Source organism: Platichthys flesus, chromosome 11 (genome assembly GCF_949316205.1).
Source record: "Platichthys flesus chromosome 11, fPlaFle2.1, whole genome shotgun sequence".
NCBI classification, from domain to species: domain Eukaryota; kingdom Metazoa; phylum Chordata; class Actinopteri; order Pleuronectiformes; family Pleuronectidae; genus Platichthys; species Platichthys flesus.
The window spans coordinates 8,059,729-8,084,697 of NC_084955.1; the positions used below are offsets into that span (position 1 = coordinate 8,059,729).

The window sequence follows — 24,969 nt, forward strand, 5'->3', positions numbered from 1 at the left end:
ATGAGAATGAAAACATCTGTACCAAGTCCACCTCCTTTTTTCCCCCCTTTTTTCTCGATAAACTCATCATAGACCAGAAGAGAGACACAACTCAAACTGTTGTTGGAGGGCAACATTTTTGTGTATGTAATTTTGTTATTGTAGCAGCAGTGGTGAAGACAACGAGCAGACTAGATCACTAAAAGTAAAGGTTAAGCAAGGTGTGGTTTTACCTGAGCACACATAGCAGCTAAATGCACTTGAAGTATAAACAGTAAAAGTAGTTTCACAGACTTAGGGTTTAATAATATAATTATATTATTTTATTCATACTTATACAGCTATGTAAGACATTTTAATACTTTGTACCTGTTCTAATCTCAGAAGCTACAGCTAACTTGCTAGAGGGAGTTAAAGTAAAAAAAAATACAGTCTCCCTCTGAAAGAAGGTGCAGAAGAATAAGAAAGCATAAAAAGGAAATTCCAGAGGATTGATAGCGTTCGCTACTTGAACAGTAATGAATATCTAATGTAGTGAGAGGGAAATTTTTTTTTTTAAGCTTTAAAACTTTCAACCCTTGGGTTGCTGCCATGTTCACGGTGAGGGGTCAGCTGCCAGGGTCATTGTTCCAGGCCGCTTCGCCTTTTATCAGTTACACAGCCTGTAGAAGCACGCTGCCCTTTGAGTCCAGACAAGGATTGACACATGCATTTGACAACTGTGAAAACTGTCCCTCTTTCTTAGAAAGTGGAACACCTTTCCCATGCAGCAACACTGAAAGATCACGGCGAACCAGTCGCTACCACAGCCTGTTCAAATGTTGTGGCTGATCAGTTTTCATTACAAGTTTACCACCAGTGTACGGCCTCCTGTTAATTTCCTTTCCCACATGGAATTAATCCTCAATGCTGGGAGAGACAGTGGGTAGAAAAAAGGAAAACACTGGAAAACACTGTGTTGTTGTTAGACTTTTCTCTCTACCAATGTTCACATCATAGTAGCTTGTAACTGAAGCTGTGGTCGGGTCAGAGGCTCCCAGTCCTGCTCCGCTCGGTAGCTTCTAAACCTAACATCTGGTTCCACTGTACAATCTGGACATGAACATGCAGAATATTGTTTTACATATGTCATGTATCAGGCAGCTGTATCCTTGTCCTGGCTGCTGTTGCATAAAGACAAACATTGATCAAACAGTAGCTCTTTTTGCAGCTAGGGTTCTATTTTCTTTCCAGTGGGACATGAGAATTCCATGGGTCTTATTGGAGTTTTCCTTGTTTTAGGATAAATGCCCCTGTGTTGCAAGTGTCAAGTCGCTGCACTTTAATCAAGAAAATGTGTGTTTTCTCAAGGACAGAACTGAATAAATAAATGAATTAATAGCGAGGTAGGTACAGTCTTTCTGTTGAGACCACAGCTTCCCGGTTGGGTTGCTCTCAGCACTCTCTTAACATTGTTTCTGGTCACAACACGCAGCTGTCTTGAGTAAAAGAAGCGCCCAGACACACAGAAAAACAAACTGGTGACCATAGTGATGCATTGAGCAGCTATGGAGCCATATATTTTCCGGAAGAGTTGGTGGAGACCAAAAGCAGAGCAACAAGAAAGGGATTATTGGACTTTATTAGGGCCTGAGCACTGACAGGCACTGACAACAGTGAGGCCCTATTGAAATGGTAAGGATTATTAGGGTCCGAGCACTGACAGGCACAGACAAACCAAAAAGTCTACAGGTGCAATTTGAAAAAACGCCACAGTTAGCTTGCTATTTTGCATTTAGAGGCCATTTTGGCCATATTCTACATTTTTTCTCTAGGTACTTCTACCAGGGCTTACATCAGATCAACTTCAAATTGAGAATAAAACTGAATGAGCTTTTAACTCCTCGACCTCCGTCAAGACTAGATGAAATTGCATTCTCACTACTGATGAAGGAAACGTGATATTTACTCTTTAAACAATAAATCCAGGTCTGAATCCGGGTTATAGACTGGTAGGAATCTGATAAAGCTGGGTTAATACCAAGAATATCGCTGTATTGAAGTCAGAGAAGCGATGGTTTGAAGCAGAAATCAACTAACTTATTGTTAAAATAAACAATTTGTTTGAGAGAATATAGTCACAAATCTGCATAAGAGCCTGAACAATAATAAATATGTCCAATACGATATATTTGTTTCCGAAAAGGCAAAGATTCCGAAGATGAAAGTGTTCAGTTACACATACACTTTATTTTAAATAAATATTCATGAAAAACAACTCACATACAAGCAAGGACATTTAAGTTAAATCAACAATATAAATAAATAAAAATTCAGTCAATACAAATATATAATTAAATTATATCCGAGTATGCGTTCCAGTTGCTGCTTTCCGTTACAACAGTCTACAAGGAAACTTATGAGGGACATAAGATGAGATGACATTTCAGCTGCTGAATCAGTATAGGCTCTGAACTCTGGCTACCACTTCTGTGGAGGCTCCGTGGTCAACGAGAACTGGGTTGTGTCTGCTGCTCACTGCTACAAGTCGTAAGTTTCTCCTTGATGCTATGAAGACAACGTTTTTCATGCAGGAATCATTGTGTTTAAACAGCATCATGAAAGTCAAGATCAAAACAACCATCTCTCTCCTTTACAGCCGCGTGGAGGTGCGCGTGGGCGAGCACCACATTAAGGTCAATGAGGGATCCGAGCAGTATGTCAGCTCCTCTCGTGTCATCTTGTTCTCCAGCCCCTAATGGTGACAAGCTGCAGTGCCTGGATCTGCCCATCCTGTCTTTCAGCGACTGTGATACCGCCTACCCTGGCATGATCACCGATTCCATGTTCTGCGCTGGATACCCCGAGGGAGGAAAGGACTCTTGCCAGGTGTGAAATATAATGGTCAGACAGAACGACTATACTTGGAATTACATAATAAACTGAATCCTCTGCAGGGTGTTGTGTCCTGGTGCTACGGATGTGCTGAGATGGGTAATCCTCGTGTCTACGCCAAGGTAACTTTCCAAAGAGAAAGATATTTAATCCACAGTGAGACACTGATGAGCTGATCTAACTCTGATTCTTCTTCTTCTTCAGGTCTGCCCCTTCAACGACTGGCTGGAGGCCACCATGGCCAGCTACTAAATGATTGAAGCATAGTTCAGTCAAGCAGCTCAACATCATTTGCTGCTCATGCTCCTTCTCTTGCACTGGACACTTTCACAAATAAATTTCAAAGCAGAATATTGAGTCTTGTTTTGTGCCATAATTTCACAGAGGAAATTCTTGAAATGTTCTTCAGAGATTGGTTGTTCCACACATCCTTGTTTAAAGTGGATTGTAAATCAGTGCAATTACAGAAGAGTCGGACAAACTGAAGTTAGACATGAATACTTGGTTCCTTTGAAAAAATTAATATTGACTTACTATAATTGGAAAAGTACAGGAAATGTATGACCTGGTATTTTTAAGTCTCTTTACATTATATTTCTATAGAATTATTGACAAACATCACGTAACTCAACAGCAAAGTTAAAAGAACAAATATGCCGCAGCTTCCCCACCAAGACAAGGGCCTGCACCTCTGTACAACTTCAAACCACAGTGACGACCCTGTCTCTCCATCAATCCTGAAGCACTGTGCTGATCAGCTGTCTCTGGTGTTTACTGACATTTTTAACACCTCAATGGAGACATGTCACTTACCAGCCTGCTTCAAGACCTCCACCATCATCCCTGTCCCCCAAAAAAAACAAGATCACTGAACTTAACGATTACAGACCCGTCGCCCTGACCTCTGTGGTGATGAAGGCATTCAAGTGCATGACACCACCCTCATTGGGCTCATCTCTGATGGGGACGAGTCCGCCTACAGGTGGGAGATTGACCATCTGGTGACCTGGTGTGACCAGAACAACCTGTTGTGGACTTCAGAAGGAACCCAGCCCCACCCACCCCCATCACCCTGAGAGACGCCCCAGTCGTAACTGCGGAGTCCTTCCTGCGGCAGCTGAAGAAATTCAACCTGCCAAAGACAATGATGGTGCACTTCTACACCTGCATCATCGAGTCCATCCTCACCTCCTCCATCACCATCTGGTTCGCTGCTGCCACCGCAAACGACAAAAGGAGGCTGCAACGTATCATCCGTTCTGCTGAGAAGGTGATCGGCTGCAATCTGCCATCTCTACAGGACCTGTTTGCCTCTAGGTCCCTGAGGCGTGCAGGCAAGATAGTGGCTGATCCTTCCCACCCGGGTCACAAACTCTTTGAGGTTCTTCCCTCGGGCAGGAGGCTGCGGCCCATCAGGACCAAAACTGCCCACCACAAGAGCAGCTTCTTCCCAGCTGCAGTTGGCCTCATCAACAAGGCCCGGGACCCCCACCTGACTCAGACTTTAATCCACCCCCACACCTCAAGGATGTGTTAAATTAACACATTATATTATATTATACTGCATTACATTGCATATTGCAATCGGACACTGTTTACTGTTTTGCATTTTGCATTTCACTTTTTACTTCACTTTTTATATCTTTTATCTTTCATATATTTTTATTCAGAAATGTTTATGTCAAAATAAATGCTACCTTGTAAAAATATTGGAGAAAAGTGAGTAAATAAGAAGTAAACAGTGAGTAAATATATACTGGTTCCTATGTATGTTGTATTTATTGCGTTTTTGGTTTCAATGTTCATTGTATGCACCAATAACCAGAGCAAATTCCTTGTAGGTGTAAACCTACTTGGCAATAAAAAACTTCTGATTCTGGTTCTGAAAAACCAAACCCAGAAACAGTTTTCTAAAACTCTTAACCAATGACCTGGAATAAATTATCACAAAGAGGAAAATATAAAAGTGGTGTCAACCCTTTCCATTTATAAAATAATGTTTTACGATTTTTTCCATTAAACATCGGCCTTTCAGAACAGCTGACGTTGCAAAACAGAATCCAAAGTATTTTTTTTATGCATCAACAATCAATCGAAATTAAATTCGATGACGACACGTGTGAAAGGCAAACTCCATACGCATACAGAGGCACACACACAATGATAAAATTACTATATATTCTGTCACATAACAGACATATTCTTTTATATAATAGACATCAGAGAGCCAACAGCATTAAAGGATGAAAACACACTGTAGAGGTTTAAAGCACCTTGCACTGTAGTAGGTGATTAAAACAGAGTCTTGTCCACACTGAAACCGGAGGAATCAACTGAAGACACAAGCAAATCTACAGTGATGACTACGCATAATTTCAAAAGTTACAGTCTTCAGGACACTGAGATGGCAACTAATAAGATAACTCTCCAGGAATCTGACTATCACTCGGACCTTGCAGAGGTAATTGTGTTTCTTCAGATACTAAAAGATAAAAACAAGTCGTACAAGACACATCTACAGACTTTAGAATTGAAATGACAACAATTGGGAAATATATAAATTATGAAATAGTTTACAAAACAAATAATTAATGAGCAAATTATTATCTTTTTGTTACTAACAGTCAGTTTTCCAATGAGACTTGTAACTCATCTCATTGCATTCAATGTATTATTCATTCAAATTCAATAATTCTGTGTTGTCTGTATCATTTACCCGTAATTTTGTCAAGTTTGTTCAGCTACACAAGCAGACGAGTAAAATAAACATGTTATTATTTTGATGAATAACCACTTTACAAGTATTCTTCAAGAATGACCATGAATGAACAATAAAAATAATTATTAGTTTACGTTTCAGTCTTCGCTGAGCTCACCAGACTTTCCTCATCAGGACCTTACAAATGAAATTGAGAAGGAGACTGCAGAGGTATCTGAGGAGGAGATCAAAGAGGAACTTGAGGAGGAGACTGCAGATGAATCTGAGGAGGAGATCCCAGAGGAACTTGAGGAGGAGACTGCAGAGGAATCTGAGGAGGAGATTGAAGAGGAACTTGAGGGGGAGAATGCAGATGAATCTGAGGAGGAGATCCCAGAGGAACTTGAGGAGGAGACTGCAGAGGAATCTGAGGAGGAGATTGAAGAGGAAGTTGAGGGGGAGAATGCAGATGAATCTGAGGAGGAGATCAAAGAGGAACTTGAGGAGGAGACTGCAGATGAATCTGAGGAGGAGATCAAAGAGGAACTTGAGGAGGAGACTGCAGATGAATCTGAGGAGGAGATTGAAGAGGAACTTGAGGGGGAGACTTTGCAGGAGTTTGACTATCCCGCTGACTTCGAGGAGGTAAGTCTGTGACATCAGATACAAAAACATTCAACAATTCCTACACAACAGTCAAGAAAATGTAAATGTGAAATATTTATTGATTCATTTAACAATTATTGAGAAAATTATTATCTTTTGTTAATAACAATACGTTTTCCTTAGACGTGTAACTCTTCTCATTGCATTCAATGTATTATTTAAGCAGACGGGTAAAATAAACATGTTAACTGATTTGATAAATAAACAACTTCACAAATATTTCTTAAGAATGAACAACAAACTAACAATTAGTTTACGTTTCAGTCTCCGCTGAGTTCGCCAGACTCGCCACTTCACGACATTATGAATGAAATTGAAAAGGAAATTGAGGAGGAGATCGAAGTGGAACGTGAGGGGAAGAATGCAGATGAATCTGAGGAGGAGATCGAAGAGGAACATGAGGAGGAGACTGCAGATGAATCTGAGGAGGAGATCCCAGAGGAACTTGAGGAGGAGACTGCAGAGGAATCTGAGGAGGAGATTGAAGAGGAACTTGAGGGGGAGAATGCAGATGAATCTGAGGAGGAGATCCCAGAGGAACTTGAGGAGGAGACTGCAGAGGAATCTGAGGAGGAGATTGAAGTGGAACTTGAGGGGGAAAATGCAGATGAATCTGAGGAGGAGATCAAAGAGGAACTTGAGGAGGAGACTGCAGATGAATCTGAGGAGGAGATTGAAGAGGAACTTGAGGGGGAGACTTTGCAGGAGTTTGACTATCCCGCTGACTTCGAGGAGGTAAGTCTGTGACATCAGATACAAAAACATTCAACAATTCCTACACAACAGTCAAGAAAATGTAAATGTGAATTATTTATTGATTCATTTAACAATTAATGAGAAAATTATTATCTTTTGTTAATAACAATAAGTTTTCCTTAGACGTGTAACTCTTCTCATTGCATTCAATGTATTATTTAAGCAGACGAGTAAAATAAACATGTTAACTGATTTGATAAATAAACAACTTCACAAATATTTCTTAAGAATGAACAACAAACTAACAATTAGTTTACGTTTCAGTCTCCGCTGAGTTCGCCAGACTCGCCACTTCACGACATTATGAATGAAATTGAAAAGGAAATTGAGGAGGAGATCGAAGTGGAACGTGAGGAGGAGACTGCAGATGAATCTAATGAGGAGATTGAAGAGGAACTTGAGGAGGCGACTGCAGATGAATCTGAGGAGGAGATCCTAGAGGAACTTGAGGGGGAAACTTTGCAGGAATGTGACTATCCCTCTGACTTCGAGGAGGTAAGTCTGTGACATCATATACAAAAAGATTCAACAATTCCTACACAACAGTGAAGAAAATGTAAATGTGAATTATTTATTAATTAATTTAACAAATAATTCATGAGCAAATAATTATCTTTTGTTACTTTTGTTCTAGTTTTCCTTAGACGTGTAACTCTTCTCATTGCATTCAATGTATTATTCATTCAAATTCAATAATTCTGTGTTGTCTGTATCATTTACCTGTAATTTTGTCAAGTTTGTTCAGCTACATAAGCAGACGAGTAAACTAAACATGTTAATGATTTGATAAATATGAAACTTTACAAATATTCTTCAAGAATGAACAACAAACTAACAATTAGTTTACGTTTCAGTCTCCGCTGAACTCGCCAGACTCTAGTATTCAGGACTTTGACCAGGTAAGTGTGTGTCTTCAGATACAAACAGATAAACAGACAAACAATTCTCACACATGAATAATTATTTCTTTGACTTAAACACAGCTGCATCCTTTAGACTTAAAATGACAACAATCAGAAAATGTATAAATTATGAATTATCCTTGTTAGTAACATTCAGTTTTTCTTAAGAAGAGTAGCTCTTTTAAGTTAGTTAAATGTATTATTGACTCAATTTCAGTCATTAACTAACTTAAAATTATTCTGTGTTGTCTGTATCATTTACCTGTAAATCTGTCGAGTTGGAATGTTTACATTACATTAGATTACATTTCCTATAGCTGACGCTTTTATCCAAAGAAATTACAATAAGTGCATTCAACCATGAGGGTACAAACCCAGAACCACCCGTCATTTTGTCGAGTTTGTTCAGCTACACAAGCAGACGAGTAAAATCAACATGTTAATGATTTGATAAATATGCTAATTTAACAAATCCTCTCCAAGAATGAACATGAATGAACAACAAACTGACAATAGTTTTATATTTCACAGTTCATTGAATCGGAGCAGTCAACGAAAATTGATCTCCAAAAAGACCTCCTGAAAGAAGGAGGAGCCAGAACTGCTCTTGAAGTGAACACAAACAGTGCAAAAAGAGATCGATCTCAATTGGAAGATTACCTGAAGAAGGAGCGAAAAGAAAAAGAAGCTCTCCCAATAACTCTCGCTTTGAATCAAGAGCAATCTCAAACATCCAGTCATGAAGCAACAATTGAGCACATGAAGGCAGAAAGGGCTGATAGGAGGTCAGGGGAAGACCAACAGCATCATGAAGATCAACAGCTGGCTTCTGAGAACAAGACGCCAAGATGCAGACTTGAAGATGCCCTTCATGAGAAAGCGCTTGCCCGAAAGCAGCTTCAGGAGGACAGAGAGGCTTGCATATATGACAATATGACCCATGAAAACCAACAGTTGGCTTCTGAGAACAAGAGGCTACAAGGTGAACTGGAGGATGCTCTAAGAGAGATGAGGCTCGCTGGTGACGCCGCCTTATCAGAGCAATTGGTGGAAAGAGATAAACTAGACTCTCTGACTCGAGAAAATCAACAAGTTGCCTCTGTGAATGAAAAGCTACGAAGTGAACTTGTCGATGCTTTACGTGAGAGACATGTGGCCGACATCTCCAAGCAGCGTACACTGGATGATCTAACTGAGGAAAATCATCACCTGGCTTCCAAGAGCAAGAGGCTACAAGGTGAACTGGAGGATGCTCTAAGAGATCTGAAGCTCGCTGGTGACGCCGCCTTATCGGAGCAATTGGTGGAAAGAAATAAACTAGACTTTCTGACTCAAGAAAATCAACAAGTTGCCTCTGTGAACGAAAAGCTACGAAGTGAACTTGTCAATGCTTTAAGTGAGAGACATGTGGCCGACATTTCCAAGCAGCGTACACTGGACGATCTGACCGAGGAAAATCATCACCTGGCTTCCAAGAGCAAGAGGCTACAAGGTGAACTGGAGGATGCTCTAAGAGATCTGAAGCTCGCTGGTGACGCCGCCTTATCGGAGCAATTGGTGGAAAGAAATAAACTAGACTTTCTGACTCAAGAAAATCAACAAGTTGCCTCTGTGAACGAAAAGCTACGAAGTGAACTTGTCAATGCTTTAAGTGAGAGACATGTGGCCGACATCTCCAAGCAGCGTCCACTGGATGATCTGACCGAGGAAAATCATCACCTGGCTTCCAACAGCAAGAGGCTACAAGGTGAACTTGAGGATGCTGTACAGCAGCACCAGGAAGACATAGAAGCTTGCAGCAGACTTGAGGAACAAGTGAAGAAGGAGAAAGCCAGGTTCTTGCAACTAAATAAGAAATTAGCGAGGCTAAAGAGAGGCCAAGCGGATAAAGAGTTACTGATGAATGAAATTGAAACACTAAGCCTGCAGAACAACGATATCACGGGTAAATTAGAGGCCATGGAAGCAAAAATTAAAGAAACTATGTCTCAGAAAGATGATATTATCTTTAAGAATCAAGCCACCATTGTTGAGAACCAACAGCTGGCTTCTGAGAACAAGAGACTACAAGTTGAACTGGAGGAACAAGCGAAGAAGGAGAAAGTCAGGTTCTTGCAACTAAATAAGAAATTAGCAAGGCTTAAGAGAGGCCCAGCAGACACAGAGGAGCTGACGTATGACAAGGAAACATGCAGGATGGAGAACAAGTATATCACGGGTAAGTTAGAGGCCATGGAGGCCAAATATGACCTATTAGTTCAGAGAGACGGAGCTGACCCTTGGCGGAAAGAAGAACTCCTGGCACAGAAAGACGATGTCATCTTGAGCAATCAAGCCATCAAGCTCCAATATGTAGTTGATGAGCTCAGGACACAACAGTCAGAGAGCAAGATGAAACAGGCCCAGCTCGAAGACACCCTACGTCAGGCGCAGATACAAAGGGCCGTCTTGGAGGAGAGAATTAGTAACACTGCCTCTCTTGAAAAACAAAAGATGAAAAACGTTCATTTGGCCTATGCCCTTAAAACAGAGAGGGCCAAAAGTAAGAGATACAGTTTTGAGCTCACGGAAGCCAAGATCAATCAAGTAAAATTGCAGGAGGGGCAGCAAGAAACCTGCCACGTCAGTAGTGGTCGTCGTTGATGAGTCAAAAGTTATGCCGGGAATGTCATTGTAATAAAAATGTTTTAGATCGTATATAAACCATGATATGGTTTGAAGTAACTAAAGTGACAAATAAAAAAAATCCAAATAAAATAGTTGCAAATGCAGGTGAATCTATGACATTTGAAACTGAAAAGCTTGGCTGCTCTGCCTTATTTCACGTATGAATCAACAGCTCAGGGCTTCAGGCTGCTAGTAGAGTTCTGTAAACAACATGCTTTGTTATTAGCAGAGCAGTTAGGTTCACTTCCTTGCTGCTACATGCTGGTTCAATCTAGTGCATCATGAGTCTTCCAAGAGGGTTGCTGCGATGTGAAAATACGGTATTATCGTGCAAAAATGAAAAGATTGCTAGCATGCTAAAGTTAGCGCATCGCAACCTTTTGTTTTAAGGTTGTAGATAGATTTCCAACCGTCCCTTGAAAAATGGAATCATCTCGTATTAAGAAACAAAAGCACTCGTCCCGTATTGAGCTGAAAAGGGACGCAATTTGTCCCGTATTACTGGGAGATTTATAAAATGGTCAGTAAAAGGCCAATGGAAAATGAAAAACAGGGCGCTTTATATGAACGTTTACGGTAAACTTGTTGCTAGGCAATGTCGTGCTCTGGGATCAATGAGCTGACAGCATTTTCACACACGAGTACGATGATACAGAACACGCTTATCCCATTGGTCGAGGAGGTACTGTTGCTCACGGAGAAGATAGTGGAAGATAAGTAATAATAAGGAGAAGATAGTGGAAGACAACAAAACAGCATGGGTGACAGTGACACAGATGCCGACATTGCTTTACGGGGCGGTACAGCTTCGAGCAGCAATACGACTCGTACTCCTCCGAGAAAAAAACAGAAAAGGATGCAAAAATACCAGGAGCAATGGGAAAAAGCAAACACCTGGGTGGAAAATGTGCGCGGAAATATCTATAAAGCGCAATGCACGGTGTGCAGGCGCACTTTTTCTGTTGCCCATGGTGAGTCAGCCCACCACGTTCTGTTTGCACTTTTGTTATTGCACAAAAAATATGCACTATTTCAGGATGGATGTTCTGCTTTCTATTTATTGTTTTATATTAATGTATACAGTTTTAAGTTAAGCAAAACAGGTTTCTGTTCAGTTAATTTTGTTTATTATTAAAGTGAATTGCTGGATAATAATTTTTTTCCCATGTGTTCATGTCACTCAAAAATATGCATCTAAATCAATTCAGGATCAAATAGTTCAAAAATTGTTTCACTGACAAAGAAAGGGGCTAAAAAAATTCACCACGCCAGGAAGGGTGAAGGCAATCGGGTCGGCCAGCCCAACCAATGTGGTGTCCCTTATTTATTTCTCAGAGAGTTGGCAACCCTAGTTGTAGAGAAATTACCATAATACATTGAAATGATCACAACAAGACGGAGATACAAACTAACTCAAAGATCGATTTTTCGTCACACGGTGTGACCATGGCGTGGCGTCAAAGTTTGATGACACGCCATTAAAACACGATGTTCTGTATAGCCAGTGGTGGAATTTAACAAAGTAACTGCAGCAAATCAGCGAACAGTCTGACCCAACTATCGCTCTCCTGCAGAAGTCTGAAATGAGAGAAATCTCCCAGGATTATGGTGGAAATGAACCAGATCAAGATCAAAATCAAGCTATAAAAGATGAGGAGTCACAGACCTGCTCAAACCAAGCCACAGGTGGATGGAGACGCTTTGCAAGATCATTTGGAATCATCTGGCAGACAGTGTGCCAGGTTTTTGTCAGCTTAAAGATGGTCCTGACCCGGAGCTGGAGGAGGATGTGCCTGTTGCCCTGTGAATTGTTGAACAGCAGAGCAGGTAGTTAAAGTGCTGTAAGACGTCATAGATCAGCTGTTGACATGGATGAAGAGGTGCCCAACATCTGGCTGTACCTCACTTAGGTGATCCGCCCTCTGCTTCTGGAGGGGTCTCCATTGATCAGTTTATTCAAGTATCTTGTAAAAAACATTCTAGAAATAAAAGTTTTACATTCCTGATCCCTTCTCTGCTTGGTCACATCATTAATCCATCTATGAGGATAATAGAAGGAAACCTATGAAGAGTATAGAGGATCTAGAATTTTAGTTTAAAACAGTATCTTCTGTACCAATACTTCCATAGACATGACAAAACCTGAATTCTTGCTTTGCAGTATCAGTTTACATACATTTCTGTAAGTTTTATATGAGGTCACATTATTATTTGTATCGAATTTGAAGAGGGGTTAGGGTTAGAAGGGTGTTTATCACACAGTTTATCCACAAGAACCGGAGATCAGCATCAGTGGTTTGGATCATGGATGGATGATGAGGTGTCTCCCATCACGATGGTTGTCTAGTTCACCACAGTTGTCATCTTCTGACTCTGGTAAAACATTGAGTTGGATCAGTAGCTACATTAATGTCATCGTGAATTTAGTCCAGAGGTTGAATCAGACTCCTTTTCTGAAGATAGCATCAACATATCAAGCCTCATAAATTAACCTTATTTGTACTTTTAAGATAATGTTCCTATACAATAATTTCCTGTTGAGTTCTCAGTGACTTTGACCTTGGTGTGATTCCTGGTGCCAGACAGTCTGGTTTGAGTATATCTGCTGATCTGGGATTTTCACCTTGTGATGGACTGTGTCGTGTCCAGGATGTATCACCTCTTCTGGGATTGATCCATTACTACCATAAATCATTAATGTGACTATTGTTGATGACCATGTGCATCCCTTTATAGCCACAGTGGACCATCTTCTAAATGCTACTTGTAGCAGGCTAACGCTCCATGTCACAAAGCATAAGTCTCAAACTGGTTGTATGAACATGACAGTTTGTTCCATGAACTTCAATGACCTCCACAGTCACAAGATATGAATTCAGTAGAGCACCACTGCAGTCATATTGATATGGAACAGAATCTCAGAAGAAAGTTTCCAACATCTTGCTGAATCCATGACATAAAGAACAAGCTGTTTTGAGAGCAGACAGAGGCCATTGGAAGTACAGTGTTTCTTCTAGAGTCCTCTGTGAGAGTATCTGTCCATGCAGAGGAAACTGTGAGACAACTGTCAAGCTCAACATGTGGAAAACGCGAGCATTAAAAAACGACTTCCTTTTTACCCATTCCCAGGGACGACCAGTACCACAGCAAACATCCGCCCTAAAAAAACTGATTTATTGATCATTCAGGTTAGAAATAGACATCAGGGTGACCGTGGCCAAAACACCAAACAAAAAACCATTTGCAACACTAAACCACAAGGGAAAAAGTGAAATAAAATAAAAGAATCTCACCCGCCTCCACAACATAAACTGGAGCTGCATTTAGAAGACATTTTCTATAATTTGATCAGTAGGTCGCCTCGTGGCAGAACAGCTCAGCATGGTTCTGGATGGGAGTCAGGAAGAAAGTGAAGGGAAGCTGCCATCAGTAGATTTCCTTTTCAAGTGGGTGCCGTCAGTCCTTGGTCCAATCAGCAGCTGCCATGCATAACTCAGTATACAAGGAGAAGAATGTGGAACAATCCTCAGTCAGTCAGGGAGAGGAGCCGAAACCAAAGCACACTCAAATAGAAATTATGAATCTGAATCATTTAGACTATAAAACAGGAGGAGAATGTATTCAAAAAATATATGATTGAAGATTTAAAGCAATAAGTACACTCAATATTTATTTCTTTTTTGGGATACACAGGGTTTACACAGGTTTTTGTTTTTTCATGTCAGAAATGTCCTCCACTGCTGATGGGCAAACAAATCTTTTAGTCAGGACAAGGAGAAATCACCCCTCTAGTGCTAAACAAGACTACCTCGGATTATATCTTGGATTATGTATATACATAGAAATATAAATATCTCAGAAGTTTTCACCACTAAATAAACTTCAATAAGGTAATAACCTCATGAAAATTGAAAGCGTTTGCATGTTAAAATAATGCTTGGATATCTTTCAGAATAAGGTAAATATACTTTATTTGCTGCAAACAATAAAACATAATCAAAATGGGTATGATACTTTAAGATTTTATTACTGCAACTCGCCAGACTCTTTTTTATGTATGTTGCCTATTTATACATGAAACAGATCTTTTGAACACATGTGGGTACTCCTGACATTGAGTGGAATGAGCTATAAATAAGAACAGCAGACCTAAGGAAAGCGGACCCCCACTGTTCTTTTTCACCCCCCAAGAGATTTGAATTTTACTCCTCATTGTTGAATCTCAAGCTGCCTCAAGGTCAGCTGTGTGCTGCCGCCGCATCGCTGCTACGGCAGCAGCTTCTTGGCAAATGAGCTGACACCATGCTGCCTGATGCTGTGAACTCCACCTCACTGTCTCCATCTGTAGATCTGTTGTTTTATATACTTCTTAGGCTGCCTCTCACTCATACACCCACATATGTCACAGACTATGCAGCACAAGTCAGATCATTGCCTATCACCTGTTCCCCCTTTTATCTCTTTCCCTTCCTTCCAATGCACTGAAAGACAAGGGTTGCATGCCTCGTGTTCACATATGATTAGAATACAATTAAGATAAACCCAAATGCAGACTTGTTTTCTCTGCTACTAGTGTTGATTCATCCTTTCCATTTAAGAGCTTTTGAGTTTAAATCTTGGGAACTTGCCTCCACTCTGTGTTCCGCACAGAACACACAACAGTTTGTGAGTAAATCGTTATTATGAGAATAGTTAAGTGCTTTTCATCATTCTGGGTCCTGAAACAAGCAGAAAGCTTATTTGCCTTTTTGTGAGTTTATTTAAACAGTGTCAGTCAGTGTGAGCAATGGGATTATCTAATGATATTGATTTAGAGTGGTATATTAAATATAATATTTCATATTTGCCAAAATGTTTTTTGATTTACCTAGTATTCAAATTCAATTGCATGATCCTCCTTTTTTCATTGAACAATACAATTCTGTTCATCTGCGCTTTTGTGCTATGAAGTATGTGAAAATAACGTCTTTTATCCTTCACACCACAGAAGGATTTCAGTTGTTGCATAAATGTTGAAGATTGAACCTAGTGCTCCATTTCCTCATGTAAGCACTGTGTGGTGGGGCTGAGGCACAGCCGCCCTAATGGGAAACACAGACCTGGGTATAAATATCCACACCCCTGTGTGTGTGTGTGTATGTGTGTGTGTGTGTGTGTGTGCGTGCGCGTGTGTGTGTGTGTGCATGTGTGTGTGTATGTGTGCGTGTGTGTGTGTGTGTGTGTATTGCCAAAGGGGAAGAGCAGGGGTGGGGTTGTGCCAGCACAGTCACTGCTATGGCAGGGGTAATGAGAACTACACTGGTGGGGGTTAGACCTTGCTAAATTACTCACTCCATAGCTATGTTTATACCCAAAATGGAGTATGCAATCATAGACGTGATCTCACAGCAGTCAATTCACTTCCTTGCTTAATATTTTAGGAAAACAACAACAGAAAAGGTCAAAATAGAAGAATAGCAGGAAATGGTGTTGGAGCCATTTATGACTCTGTACTATTGTTTTTCGTGATTTTCTATTGGTGTCATCTTAACACCCTCCACAGGTGTCTGGAATAGAATGAGAACTGTTTCCTGTGTTTATTGGCTAATGGATGCAACCTGTCTAGTTTGGAAACGTGACTATTCCCCTCCCCCCATATGGTTCCATGTAGATTGGCCTAGTTAGATATAGTTGCAATCCAATCAAATGAGTATTGTTGATGGAACTTAATTACTTATAGTTCAGCACTGAGAGCAAATCTGTTTGTTTCACATGATTGCCTTTAGAGAACGGCGGTAACAGACACAGATGCTAGGATTGTTACCCGTGGTCTCACAACTAACCTCATCTGCATTTCACACATTATGAGAGCAGCAAATGTCTCCCAGTAAAGTGAAAGAGTAGCTCAAACTGCTGAGGCTACTGGGAATCAACAGTCATGTCTGAATCTTCTTTTTGGATATACCACTGATTATGAATATAATTTGTTTGTGAAAAGTGATCAGACCAAGTGTTGGTGTTCGAGTCATTCTCATGAATGGTTTTTAAGATGTTCAATATTGGCGACTTACCTGTGTTTTGCCCGAGGGAGAAATGCACTTAATTAGTTTACATAAGGTTGCAAACTATACCCACATGCAGGTGAATGAACATTGTCTGTAACAGGCATGACAGAATTTGTGGGGTTGTCTCCCAACAGTAATCTAGTGGATACTGAGTTGTGTCTTATATTGTATATTTAGTGTTTTTAGTGTAGTATATTAACTCAGGTGATAGAGTTTAGTAAGTTCTAATGTCTGCAGGGCCTAATGATACTAATGATTCATCATTTGACATATATTCTGTTCTTCCACAGGAATGCTAACCGAACATTTTTATACTATAATTATAACTGTCACTTTTATGAGTTGTAAAGTATTTATTTATTGATCACATTAAAACTAGCTACTTTGTGTCCTCTGTAGAGGACGTTAAGACTGGCTTTAAATTATCTACAAAAATAAACCTGACTTGCAGATGAGTTCTCTCAGTTTTCCACTGAAGGATGACATTTGGTGGTTTTCGCTACATGACTGACGGAGAGTAATGACTTACAGAGTTTCCTACAGTTTCCAACAATCGCTTGAGGTAGGCATTACATGGGCCTAAAAGCAGGACAAAATGTATTCCTAAAGCTACAATGGTTTATATATTGTACAAATGATTTGATTATATTGCCTTGGATAGGCTTAAAGCAGATATAACCAGGTAGAATGAACACAACGTTTTCTAACTTCACTTTGCACTATATAAATCTCCGTACAAAAACGTACAGTGACAGCATAGTGTAGAACTGTTTGAGGAGGACTGACTAATGACAAGGAATAATTCTGAAGTAGCTCCAGAGCATGTTAAAGAAGCAGTCATTAATCAATCAACTAATTATATTCTACAATAACTAATAAGTAGGCGACCAGTACTCTGTAGGCAGCTGGCAGTCTCCAGTTTGTGGTTTTGCGCACTGAGTTGAGCTTGACTGAACTTTGAATTAACAGGTGAACAGCTCTTTGCGCAGAAGTCGTGGTGCAGCTTCAGGATTCTGTCCCGCAGCAGGTCTTTTACTTTCCATGGCTCAATTACTGCAGGTCACTTTTATAGTTTCAGAAAGAAAATTGCAACCAGCATCACCAGGCCAAACAAACATGCAATTCCAAACAGGCATGTATAGAATGGGTATTGCACTAGTGAACCTAATTTTAGGTTGTAGCCATATTATTTCTTGAAGTCAAATATTTCTAGCCTGTGTCTCATATATTTAAACATTGAGCATGAACCTCTATGCTTGATAATGGACCTACCCCGGCAAATACTATTTGGTACGAAAAAGTTAGTAAATGGAATTTGACTATGATTAAGGACTATATTAACTTTCAAGACGGGGATGCAGCCCAATATCCTGCACCAGCCTGAGATGAGAGGAGGGCAGAGCCGGCCTCCTTCACAAAGCTTTATCCCTCAGATATCATTTTTTGGCTTAGCAGGAAGAAGTTGGACGGAGGGAGATGGATTATGCGTGTATTAAGAGTGTGTGAGAGCCTGACCAGAAGACTGTGCCAGAGTGCGGCTGGAAGCTCCTTCACAGGCTTGGGAAGTGAACAATTTGCAAAGTGACTGTTCTTATTTATACAGACCAGCTGTCAAGGGGGATGGGGGATCTCAAATCATAGCTAACATAGCAGTCAGTGATTTTCTGCAAACAAAGACCTATTTATTTAGTTGTTTCTTCTCTATTAGAGATGGACGTGCTTTCCGCTGAGCCCCTCTTTATGCCACGAGAGAGGAAAGAAAGAGAGACTTCAGAGGAAGACAGAGCAAGGAGTGGAATTCCAGGCCAGCCTTTATTGGTGCTGTTCCAGTAATATAACCACCTATCACAAGGCAGACCGATTTTCCTTCAAAATCTTAGTCGAAAATGAGGCCATCATTTACTCTGGTGAGGAGAAACTCTGCCACAGCCCAGAGAAAAGAAAGAGAAAAACACAGAGGGAGCCAGCCGGCTTCACACCAGACCTACAGCCTGTTCAATTTTTAGTTATATACTGATATTTTCCATTCTTCAGCTTCTGCGAAATATTTAATGCCTCCTTTGTCTGAACACTATGTTGATTTTCATCTGTTATTTTGTGAGTGCACACAGGCATTTCCTAAATAAAAAGTTTATTAAGGGGTTTAACAATTCCTCACAACAATTGCTCCAAGACACTGAAAATGAGCCATGGTGTGTGTGTGTGTGTGTGTGTGTGTGTGTGTGTGTGTGTGTGTGTGCGTGTGTGTGTGCGTGTGTGTGTGTGCATGCGTGTGTTCAGGCCACTCAACTGAGGATGCCCTCTTTGTCCTCACTGAGCAACTTCACACCGCTAGAGCGGTGTCAATGGTGCAACCTACCAGGTAACTTGGAGAGGATCTGTGTCAAACCTTGTCGACTTACGACTGGCTTCCCTCAAGGTTCCGTCCTGGATCCCCTCCTATTTTCTCTATACACTAACTCTCTCTGCTCATTCACTCACATGGCAGATGACAGCCAACTAATTCTCTCTTTTTCCCAATCTAAAATAAAGGTAGAAGCACAAATCTGTTGTGTTTCCCTGGACAGTGTGTCCCTTTGACTTGTGGTGTAACAGAGGGAAAGTTGCTCTGCAAAGGCTGCAGTTATGGAAGATATCCACTTCATGTGGCTACTTCTTTACGCTGAAGCCTTTCATTGTATTCAGAGAAATGGAACTGCAAACTAATCCATCCCTTCAGCCCAAGATCATCAAGGCCAAGACTTAACTGACCAATTTTTCCCTCCACCTCACAATTGTGAACAGAGGAGGAACTTCCACACTTTAAACCATACTCTCATGCTTTGCTGTGGCACATGGACCCAGTGGGCTCAGCTGTCTGCTTGGCAAATTGCTTACTGGATATGCGAGCCAACTATTGGCCCCCAGGGCATATTCCACTAGGGGAGTGTGGCTTTGTCTGCATTGTTTAGGGGTGTTTCAGTGGATAACTGTTTGGCTGGGATTTGGTTCTCCTCTCCCATCTTTGAAGGTTCGTACCTCAGAGGCATGATTGCTGTTTCTCATACAGTGCATGGGCCGTGGTCTGGGATTACCACATAAGGGTCATCTTCACTTAGCCTAGCAGGTGGATCTCATGGCCCTTAGGTGGGTGGCGCCCAAGATTTGGGACTAGACCTTTTTTTGTTTTTACTTTCTATATTGCTGGCTTTAAAGGGTCAGGGCTGTGGTCCAGCTCGGAGTACATGTATCCCTATGGACTTTGCCTTCCATTGATAACCAATATCAAAGCCCTTTAGCGAATGAAGCAGTTTTTTGGGGGCAACTGTGATTGGTCGCCCTGACTTGTAGATATTCATAGAACTGGAGTTACTTCCAGTAACTATCTTGGTTTTCTGTAAAAAACTTACACTTTCAATTTCCCCTTGAGGGATGGATTTAGTATTGTGAATAAAATTTTAATCAGTCATCGTAACAATGAGACACGTTCAGAGTAGTGAATCTGGTCTCATAAACCTCTCAAACGTAACCTGCATGTGTAGGTGATTCAAGGGTTTAATTCTTTGATTTATCTTCTTTTTTATTAACTCTTGCATTAGAGTATGAGCATTATGTGTTTGTGTGGGTCCGACCTTTGCCATCTTTGGTGCTGTGAAGTGAACCATCTTTGGAGCACAGGCCTGAGGCCCTGTTTCTTCACAATGACAGGAAACTCATTCATCCATCTCTTGTAACTCGAGAACTTCAGGGCCATTGGCAAAATACCTCTTCCAAATCTCCGCACTCACTCAAATAGCAAATTACCCATATATCAACTTCAGGCCATTTATAAAAAGAAGGAAGTCTTAATCAATCTGAGCAAGCACTATTTCCTCTCATTAACAGCCGCTCATTTGATATTTCTCTGCCCTGAGGGTTAGGGGGATCGTTCGAAGTCTTTCCACTCTGAATTGTGGCTGTGGAATTCTTCCTACTCACCAAGGCCTGTTGCTTACTTTGAAAGCACCCATGGGGTAAGCAGCTATACGTTTTCCATTGTTGCGGTCAGGCCTTCAGGCCTATAAAATATTTTCTTCCAGACATTCCACGATTCTCCTGCAGAAAACCACTTTCTCAAAATGCCCATGATCACTACAATTATGTTTACACTTACTTTTTCTTAATTTTTCATTTTGGAGCTTATTGTACCTTCTACTACCACCATCAAGGAGAAATAACCCCATGACAAAAAATGTTAGCCCCAAAACTCATTCCAATTCCACGCAGATGATAATGTCTGAAGAAAACTGAGCATTATTGCTTCATGTTTACACCTCATAGAAATAATTCTCATTCCCTGTTCTAATGTGATGAGATCCCTTTATGCAAATGATTTAATAAGCTACAAACATGGCACATCAAGATAGGAGAACAACAAATAAGCAATGGACCGATGTTCTTATTTCTAGAATGTGTTTTTTACGAAAAAGACTGGTTCCGTTGCCTGAATTATAGAATTATTGTTCCAGTCATAGTTACTCTGAAATGTTACCTAACCTAACCTTAAGCCAGGACTCCTGTTGTGACTGCTCAGAATGTTTATGTTGTGATCCACTGATTCTTCTTTTAGAAAAATCCTCAAACCAAAACTTTTATTATACTCCACGCTTAAAACTGATGAGGTTTTGATATAAACACGTTCTTAAGACCCCATGGCCCCCACCTTCAGAACCAACTCGATATATTTAGGCCTTTAAAAAAAAAAGAAAAAAGGTTGTGTTGATTTCTAAGATTGTCACTGTCTTCGGCTGCACCAGTCACTATTAATGACCAACACAGCCAATCATCTCTTTTCTAATCATGTTTGACGTAAACGTTTTTCTTATCCCTGTTTCTGTCTCTCTCTTCACAACCCATCGCTGAGTGACTGGGAATATCAAGAACTTAGTGAAGGCTGACAAGCACGAATCTAATCCTATTTCCTCACACGTTCGAAGACTTGGGCTTGGGTTTTTGATGCAGCTAAAAATACATTATGTATGTTATATCCACTTTTCCACTGCCTTTCTTCTGTTTAACACATTGAATGGTTCCTGGATGTGGACTGTTGATAGTGCTTGCTCTACCCACATGCTGACGCTGAGATTTTAATGATTTAGACTGTACTTGAACCTGCCATGACCACCACTGTAAAGCAATTTCTCGTAGTCCATTTTAATTAACTGAGGAGCTGGGCCACCGCTCCATGCAGTGTCATGGTAAACCTGTTTGAACTCTAAACCACTCTGGTTGGATTTTGGTTTCCCAGCTTCCTGGATTCAATTATATTCTCCAAAAAAATCTCACAGCAGCCACATAGAGAAGACCCCAGGATTTTCCAACACGGGCTGCTGTGTGATATCACCATATTCAATTTAGATAAAATACTGTGTGTGCGTGTGTGTTTTAGAGAGAGAGAGAGTTCACTATATGTTCACCAGCTAGCTACTTACTTTGTCTGTTTGCTGATTGGTAGATGTCGTAGAGAGGGTTTTTCTGTCACTGGAAACAACGTTGATTAGACTGAAGCATAACAGAGGTCCATAAAACCCTAAAATGAGCGGAAAGCCAAGATACTTATACACTCCATCAAGATTAGAGGAACTGTATGAGCCATTTTCTGTGGGATTTTCTTACTGATTAATCCTTTCCATCCATTAATCCATTTGTTGTCATGTAAAAAGTATTGATAAGTGCATCTATAAATTCATATAATCTGTATAATCAAATATTATCTTCTTTTATTTAGTTGACAAATTGAGAGGGCGGCTGCAGGGGAACATGGGAGATGTTTGATGGAGTTGTATTGGGGCTGGTCGGTCTGAGCAGTGCCGGTCCCAGGTTAGAAACTCCACAGTCTCCTGTTACCAGTCTGTGGATGGAGACGAGTGAGTCAGAGGTCAGAGGTCAACAAACAGGGAGGAGATGAGGAGGTCTGGTGGATCCTTTTAGCCCGTTGACAGGCTGTGCACATAAGTACCATAAAATACGAAACAGGTTTCCTCAAACTTTGCCTCATTTATCTGGAGATGGCAATGTCCACAGCTAATGGTGGGATTTCCATGACGTTTGGTAAAGAGATTCATTGTCACCAGAGGATACACAGTGTCAGCATTGAGCTCGAAGCAGGTCTCTCTCAGTAAAGTGTGGGCTGTTTCAACACACCATGCTACCACAACTTGTTACACTTACCATCCATGTCATCTTACACTAAAAAAGAACACATGTGCTCTACAGACAGAGAAGGTGCTCTACAAACAGTTGTCAAGGTACGATAGCCAGGAAGTGGAAGTGTGATGAAACTGGAACCACAGTTGATGGTGCAGAGGACGAGGATAGTGGCACCATCAGGAAAATCGTGCATTCATCAAAACTACAGCAGGTTTACATGGAAACCGACTGATTTGAATGTTTTGGATTTTCTATCAGTGAAACATTCCAAACTAATTCTCCATTCACTTAGAGAGAGCCATGTCAAGGAACTAACCAATTATCCTGCTGAGGAAACTAACCACTGCTAATAATAGCTGTTGATAATCATAAGCAATGAGAAGCCTCTGACAACCTGTAATTTCTCTTCTTAGAGTTTTACCGGTAGTGTGCTATGGGCATACACGCCTGAATAATGTTTTTGTGCACAATTTGACTAAAAATAACAATATAGATATTTATAGATATTAACCAGCATTCCTTGATACTGTCAGGAGGTTGTTGGAAGCCTTCCTCAACCTCCTGACTGGGTAACCTACTAATAGTCCGTGCCCCTTATTCAGATGACCTGAAAATGCCTGGATTTTACTGATACATTCAGCCTGAGAGCCGACCTGAGCTGGGCGTATTTGCTTAATCCTGTTAATCTAGTTGATATTGCTGCAGGGAGGGGCCCCGAGGTGCTATGGGAGACCCTGATTGGGTGTGATGTCATCTGTTTCTGCTGCCTAACTGGGCTTTGCCTTTAAGTGCTTTCCAGTATGTTTAGAGATCAAAAGCCACACTCGCCGGAGCAGCTTTAATCACCTCCTCTGCTAGGGGCAGGTGTGTGTATGTCAGTCCCAGTGTGTGTGTGTGTGGGTGTGTGCGTAGTATTGGTTGCGTGGTGCGGATATGCAAAGGGTTGCTGGCATTTCCAAAGATAGCCAGGCTGACATTTCTATTGACTTTGATGTTGATAATCCCTCACAAGTTCCCCAAAGCTAACCGATATTCTATGTGAGCGTGTGTGTGTGTGGGTGTGGGTGAATGTGTGTTTGTGAGTGCATTTGTGTATTTACTCACAAGCTGTTGGGTCAGAATCAACATCATTGGTGTTAACCTTTCAAAATGTTCCAGATTGGAATGTAAACTCAGTTGAATTATATTTAAAATCTAGAGTAAAATCTTGGGGGATTTATTTTTATAATTTGCAGTCTTTGATCCTTGTGATTTCCCCATGGACACATCACAGTTAAAGGCCATGACATGACTGTTTAAAGGGCACTATAATGTTGTGTACATTTATGGTGAGACGTGGGATGTGCCAGAGGTGGAAAACACCTTGTTTGGATCTGCATGTTTGACATTGGAAAATATTTAAAAATAGCATTTGTTTACTCTTGACTGCTGGCTTTTTTCTTTTCTTTTTTCATGTTACACTGGGAACTGACATTTGACAACACTTACCTATTGATGAGGGAATATGACTTTAAGTGCAGTTTTATTGGATAAATCCTTTTACAGCATAGACAGTTTCAAAAACCAATATTCCAATATATTTGACTCTCTTGTTGTCTTAATTTTCCCTTTTATCTTTTTGTCTATATCTGCTCTGTAATATTGTATTAAAGTCAAATGAGAAACATGCATTGTGTTTTCATTCCTCACAATATGCTGTTTTTCTCTGTTTGCAAAATGAATAAATGAATTGAATAAAATGGGCAGTAAATACATCCCGCTATGCGATGCCCTGGTCTACACATCATCATCAGCCAGAAAGTAAGTTGACCCTAAATTTTGGTTCTGGAAATCAAGACTCCAAAGCAATCCACTCCTCCACGCCCCCACCTCCTCCTTTGGATCTGTTGGGTTCAGAGCAGTTTTCCAGAGAGGCTGCATATGTATGTGTATGTGTATGTGTATGTGTATGTGTATATGTATGTTGATGAAGTTTCTAAAACAAGAGAGATTGAAAAATTAAAAAAAATTACAAATCAAAATGAATATCTGAGGGTGAAAAAGCAGAGCCATACACGTAGAAGACACAGACAAAGATGTCGAGAGAGTGTCGGTGATAGGGGTCGACACCTGCCTCGATGTGTTGTAAACAACGTGAGCGGAGTTAATACGTTAGGTCACATGGAACAACGTGGTTTCACAGGGATCACTCATGCTTGGAGTCAGCAGTCCTATA

The 24,969-nt window shown here is 40.7% G+C and overlaps 1 protein-coding gene and 1 pseudogene across 1 annotated transcript; both read left to right on the plus strand.

Moving 5' to 3' along the window:
- The first annotated feature begins 570 nt into the window (after window positions 1–570).
- LOC133964716 (trypsin-1-like) lies at window positions 571–3,251 on the plus strand (annotated as a pseudogene).
- A 4,025-nt stretch (window positions 3,252–7,276) lies between these two features.
- Window positions 7,277–10,518, plus strand: LOC133964717 (paramyosin-like). The gene is made up of 2 exons (XM_062398945.1): window positions 7,277–7,468; window positions 8,407–10,518. Exons 1-2 carry the CDS (start codon window positions 7,277–7,279, stop codon window positions 10,516–10,518), a joined length of 2,304 nt encoding a protein of 767 aa, XP_062254929.1.
- Window positions 10,519–24,969: the final 14,451 nt, after the last annotated feature.

Bases quoted from the DNA above. Each gene is read 5' to 3' on its own strand.
- LOC133964717 (XM_062398945.1), top strand. From the start codon at position 7,277: ATGAATGAAATTGAAAAGGAAATTGAGGAGGAGATCGAAGTGGAACGT. The intron at 7,469-8,406 runs GTAAGTCTGTGA...TATATTTCACAG, and splicing joins ATCCCTCTGACTTCGAGGAG to TTCATTGAATCGGAGCAGTC.